Below are 6,547 nucleotides of genomic sequence, written 5' to 3'. Positions count from 1 at the left end.
CCCAAAGCCACTTACAATGTAGTTGGCATATACGTTTCAGTCGTTGCCTTCCCTGGAAATCAAACCTTGGTTTTGTAAGCAGCATGCTTTACCAGCAGAGCTACAAGAAAAAAAAAATGTAGCAAAGAAGAAAATTTTAAAGCTGAAGGTGGATTTTTCATAGGGAACAATCCCGAATGAGACTCTCTAACAATGCAATGCAAAAACCAGAGAGCCTCCATGCTAATAACGTTGCCTTACCTTACACTTAATTTTAATATTGGACCAAATTTATGCACGAATATGTAACAAAATATGTAAAGTGTTTTTCATGACACTTTAACCTTTAAAATAATAAGTCAGAGAATGTTGCAAATCCAAATGTGAATTTTGTTTCAGGTGATTTTCTTAAAACAGTTGAAAAGAAAGCAAGTACTGTACACAAATGAACAGTTCACGCCTGGAGAATTGTTCACCTCAATAGCGTAACAATCACATTTTCTTTTACTTAAATGATTTAAAATGCATTGTAAATAACAGCGAGTTTGTCGAATCGGAACACTGTTTTCCCACTCATAAGAAATGGATTTATAATTTACACTTTACTAGGGTACATCTGAATTCTATTGGGGCTTGTGCGGCAATTTAACCCTGTATGAGAACCTTCCTTCCATAGAATCCAGGGGAATTTGATGAATGTCATCACCTATATTGTGGTCTGAATAAACTAATGAACGTAAGGAAAACAAACAATCTCTGGAGGTGTGGATAGTAACAGATAGCAATTATATAATTTCAGGTTTCTTTCAAACCACATTTATATTCTTTCCACATTTGTCTGTCTCTCGTTCTCACACACATACCAATTTACCCAGTCAGAAGACCATAAAAGGCTAGCTGAATGAAAAAGGCACCCCTCTACTGTCTTGTCCTTTGGATTACAGATCATGATCTGGTCAACAGGTCAACACTTATGTTGGGAAGACACCAAAAAGTCTTTCAATTTCCCTCTGTGTTACAATAGCAATCAGTGTCCTGGTTGGAGTTAACCCACCTACAATAAACTTCAAAGCAAAAGACTTCAAACACGTGTGTACACGCTCCTACAGGCTGACCGAGCATCAAAATCTAACCTCCGACACGTTTCAATAGATCAAACGAAAGAAATTCACTTGAAGCATTGAAAAAGAGACTTGCAGGGGGGGTTCTGGGAAACCGCTACGTACCAAAAATGGTATCGCCCCAACCGCTTGCATTTAGCACTGAAACGGCTCAGGGAACACAATCATCAGGACCACAGAGAGTGCTGACAACAGCAATTTTAATTTAAAACTAAATGACAAACAGATGTTCTGAAGAACTGCTCTACAAAAAATTGTTAAGACTAAAATTAAGACTAAAAAACCTGTACGGGTTTATTTTTTCCACAGAACCCAAAAAAAGATATTTTTAAGAATGTCGGTAACCAAACAACTACAGTACACATTCACTTGCATTGGTTTTGTGTCCACCTAATAGAAGTGAATGGGAACCGCCATCTTTCGGTTGGCAACATTCTTTGAAAAAGCTTCTTTTGTGTTCTGCGGAAGAAAGTCATACAGGCTTAAATGACAAGGTGGTGAGTAAATTATGACAAAATGTATATTTTTGGGAGAACGATCTCTTTAAACTTGTTTCTCTTTAAAGCATCTTCGACTGTGTTTTATCCATCCACCTCCTAACATTACTCCTGCATCCACCCAGAAACCCAAAGCGACGTGCAATCTATTCATCCCCATCTTTATACAAATTTTAATCTGAAATCACTGTAGCAAAATATATACTGCAGCTCAGCACCTTGGCTGTAATTACACCATAAACCTAAAGGAACACTTTTTCATTTCAGTGGATGTCTGCATAATGTTATAAAAAACAAACTTGAAATTACTTTTCTTCCGTAAGTGCTGATATTCAGCTCTTATCTATAAATAATATATTTTATTATATATACATTAGAGGCAGTTCATAAACACTCGCATGACACCCTTTCATAATATCACGCAATTTGTTAACAATGTGTGGATTTATAGTATAATAAACAAGGAATCTGGTACAACATTATGAAAGTGATGTATTAGAATCTGCGCAGATATACTGCAGTGTGTAAAACGTTATAGGAAAAGCTGCAGAAAGAGGGGCGATAAAATGCTCATTAAAAAAACTTCAACAGCATGAATATTATTTCAAAACTTTATTTAAGTCACACACACCTTCACTGGAACAGCACACTGGGACAGAGCATCGAACATAAATAATGAAATAAAAACAAATTTAAACGCAATAAAATGACAAAAAAATGCATCGCCCGGGTCTAAAAAGACAACAATCTCTCATTGGAGGTTGAAACAGGTCATTTAAAGTGCTTAAATTCTTTCCTCTGTTGGTAAACATTGTGTTTACACAAACAGTCGGCAACTGTTGTTTTCGCAAAGATCGAGTAAGGTTGCTTTCTCACAATAGCGCAAACACTTTGTAACAACAGGTGAACAACAAAACGTGACAAGTATATGGATAGAAAAAATAGTTTTTTATTTCATGCTCTTAAAAAGTTTTAAGAATCCACAGGAAGGCATAGACACGGGCAGCAAGACATGAGTGTATTACAAAACAGTATGTATGAGCATATTTCTTTTTTGCGATTTGGGGATCTAATGTATATTATTTTTATTCTACCGATGTCTTCTTCGTGCAGGTAACTGTACTCTTAACTTCGTGTAAGAAATGCAACGGAGCAGTAATGTGCTAAACCGAACAGCATTTCAGTTTCTGTCATTATATTCGAACATGAAAGTGCAAAAAACGTATGCAGAACATACTTTCCATTTAGAACATATCTATTCTGTAACACTTCTACACTGTTACACCACGAAACGCAAGCACAGTTCCTAGCAACCCAAGCAAGTCATGTCTCAAAAATGTAATTATAAGATGTCTGTTCAAGCCATTTACACGTGTGTCATGTTAATAGGCAAAGAAGACAGATGAGACTAGCTGTGAGCAGACACTTCATTGACACGAGCAATTCACCTCTGACCGCAGCAGACGGAATCGATGTACATCTGCATCTTTCCATTAGCCAGACCGCACTGAATTACGCGGGACCTCTACCCTTGCACATGCACGCGGGTACAGATACAGAAAAAGAGAGAAATACAAACAAACCATCTCCAGAGCATTACAAAACAAGCCCTGCATTGATTTTCTGCTTAGTATAACCACAGAGGTGTGTGAGAGAGAAGCGCGCACACACAAATATCCTTGTTTCATTGATTTTCATTAGGTGGATTTAGACATGGCTGCCCATCTCGGCTTTGGGTGTGTCTCGAAGTATGTGGCCCATGCGAGGTGTGTTTCAGCAACCAGAGCCATGTGCATTGTGGGAAAATGGCAGTAAATCAATTTCGCTATAGATTAAATGTCCATGGTGTGATGTTATTTCACACGTCGAGACTAAAGTGGCTGTTAAATTATATATGTCAGAGTTATACTGTATACTGACACATCTGCACGCAATATGGCTGCAGTATACGAACACACAGGCGTGGGCTCATGCCATGTATAAAATAATTGTGCGGATGAGTAGAGATGTTTTTCCATGCAAATGATCTTGCTGTATGTTTCTGCATTGTAGTGCGATTACGGAACAAGATGTTATACGAAGTCTGTCAAGACAAGCAGCGAGCACAAAACCTTAAAGTGCTCAGTCCGCTTCATGAGAATAGCTCGCTGATATATTTATGAGATCTAACACGAAATTGGGAACAGACAACCTTTCTGTAGTGAAACCAAAACCAACATCTATATTCCCAGATCAAGTAAAACAAAGTTTATCACACGGAAATACATCTACTGTGGTTAGCAGCCAAGTATTTAGACCTTTTTGGCACCGTTCAAACTGTCCAATTAGTCTCAAAATTATACCATAAATAAAATTTTCCCCTGACACTTATCCGTCAACATCAATAAATATAATTGACTGCTTGTTAAGCCAAACATTTACTGTTTGGCATCTGTGGTCAACCTAAAATATCAAAACCTGAGAATTTGCTCAAGTTTGTACACTTTTGTTCCTTAAATTTTCCTGGCATAAATATTTCCAAGATTGTCTCTAAAACAGGGCACAAAATCTTTCTTACAGTTAATGCATCCTGCAGTGTTGGAGCAAAATGAGCAGCTTAATAAAGGCATTTGAACCGTAAACATCTTTATAATTTGTAAATAATTAATAAAATTTATTACGTATGCAAACGGAAAAAAGTTTCTGCCTCAAGCACACTTCTTAAAGAAAAATAACTTCATCAACACAGGAGGCATGAGTCTAATTAAAACCACAATCTGGTGATTATGACTCGAGCCCCTGTGAAAAAAACGACCCGAAAGCTGGCAGATTTTTCTGGGGTACCTAAAGAACAGGCGTGAGTTGATGGAAGTGAGAGACTAAATCTATTCATCCTTCAAAAAAGCTCCCGGATACAAACAATAATGTGTTTTCTAGGCAATGACGTGGGAGCTCGGTGATGTAAATGTCACAAAACACCCACTAAATGTGAGAGCCAAAGCCCTGTAGGTGTCCACAGGACATGCCACTGGGGAAAATATCAAGACACTGAGAGTCTCAAATGAGCTTCACAGGCAGTATAGCACTGTACTCATGTCACTTATAATTTGTTTAAATATGAAGAAAAATAAAGCATACTGTATTACATGCAGTCTGTCATATTCTTCTCCACTGGGAGAAACAGAGGATAACAAAAACTTACAGTATGAAGTTATCATGAGTGGCAAAGGTTATTCAGTGGTTATGGAATGACAGATGATCAATGACCTCAACTTAACATAAGGACAAAGAGCTATTGTGTGTGACAAGCACTGATTGTGACACGGCTTTGTTGCATAGTTAGATGCATAGCTTAGTTGCTTCGTTGAGCTTAGATCTATTTATTATTGTCCTGTTAGCTAAAAGACACTGTCTAGTGCAAGCTGCATATATGTGCATGCATTTAGGGAGGTAGCCTAATCTGCGTCTATGGCTGCAGTTCACGCTCAGTGAATCTTTGGCTTTGCAAGTCTTGTAGAGACACTGAGCAGAACTGAATCCTTTTTTCCTTCACTGGGAGTCTCCTTTTTTAACATAGGACAACATGGCCAGTGTCTCATTGTGAGCTGAACTGACACACTGTAAACCTCTGGATGGAGGAGGAAGCTGCTTGGCACTGTGGCTCAATGTGGATCCAGGCTTTGCCCCGCTACAACTCCCCAGGTTGGGGACAGTCTCTCTTCTAACCACTGGTGGCCCAGGCTGGGACAACACGACCCGAGACCTATCGCGATTCCCTGAACTGACGCATGGTAAACCTCTGGACGGAGGAGGGAGCTGCTTCGCATTCATTGGATTGGGTGAAAGCTTTGGGTTTGCCTCTGTACCGCCCCTTTGAGGCAGAGCAGAGAGAGTGAACGGCCTGTGCAGGCGAGGACCCTGCAGGACACGAGGGCTAAAGAAAGACAGGGACGAATGCTGGACTTTGTTGTGTTGGTAATGTAGGGTTGGTCTTACAATATATTCTCCGTTCTGCTGTGAGTCACTCTCGTGGTTGTCTTGGATGCGAAGGTGGGTGCTAAGCAACTGGCTCAGCTCCTCCGGGTCAGGTAGAGATCTCGACTCCTTGTGAGGGACTCCAGCCGTTCTGGGAGCAGGAGAAGAAACTACACTAGTACAGGGGGCGGGAAAACGGGAGGCAACAGACCTCTCCCCTGGAGGGCAGGCATCACTGAGGACCACGGTGGGGGCTGTTCTTGCTACACTTCCCTGGTTGAGGGAGTCGTTGGGGATGTGGCTGATGGGATGAAGTATTTGAGGCTGTAGAAGACACAATAAATAACATTATAATAAGCCATAAAAAGATGCAAGAGTAGAGAATATAATAAGCAATAAGGTGAATTTCATCCTAGAGTAGAGACCATATAGTACGACACTTTGACCAATGTGTGAATGTGTCACTCCACCGAAAACTAAACTCTGAAACACGAGTGACAACCGTTTCCCCCCCGATGTGTGAACACAAACAGGATATGAAATAATTGAGGTCAGTTCTGATGGTAAAAGTCTGGTGCAAGCTGAATCTAGGAGTGGATGAGCCTGTTTGCTAGTGAGTTTGAGTAAATGCAACACACTCGACATGGAATACATCAGGGCACCGTGACACACAGGTCAAGAGGTGTTTTTATCTCCGGCTCTCTCACTTTCTGTCTAAAGTATTGTTTCTTTAAAGAAAAGAACACAGAGCTGTGTACTGAGACCACAGCACCCCCTAGTGGCCAGCTATGGTTTCATGCAGCATTCAACATTTTGATGCGGTGCGTGATCTTTGTAATGTGAATACTGCCTGCAGATACCATCAAAAAGCAGCATTGTGAAGCAACCAACAATCTGAGAATTTTTTGTAAGAAATACCAAAGTATTATATTTGAAAATAGGAGCAACAGGGCCTTCCCTTACATAAACTGAATAAGAATATAATACAGGCAGACA

At 39.9% G+C, this 6,547-nt stretch overlaps 1 protein-coding gene across 2 annotated transcripts in view; it reads right to left on the bottom strand.

Moving 5' to 3' along the window:
* Positions 1 to 2,194: 2,194 nt before the first annotated feature.
* The window catches only part of ccser2a (coiled-coil serine-rich protein 2a), a 30,234-nt gene continuing 25,881 nt past the window's right edge, over positions 2,195 to 6,547 (bottom strand). For both annotated transcript variants that reach the window (XM_079458435.1, XM_079458434.1), the window contains one exon: positions 2,195 to 5,875. In XM_079458435.1, the coding sequence (XP_079314561.1) occupies positions 5,784 to 5,875 (92 nt within the window). In that variant the 3' untranslated portion in view covers positions 2,195 to 5,783. The remainder of the gene's footprint in view (positions 5,876 to 6,547) is intronic.

This window comes from Barbatula barbatula (assembly GCF_947034865.1).
Source record: "Barbatula barbatula genome assembly, chromosome: 6".
Lineage (NCBI taxonomy): Eukaryota > Metazoa > Chordata > Actinopteri > Cypriniformes > Nemacheilidae > Barbatula > Barbatula barbatula.
Note: the sequence above shows the minus strand (reverse complement) of the source record. Positions and strands in the feature narration are given on the sequence as shown.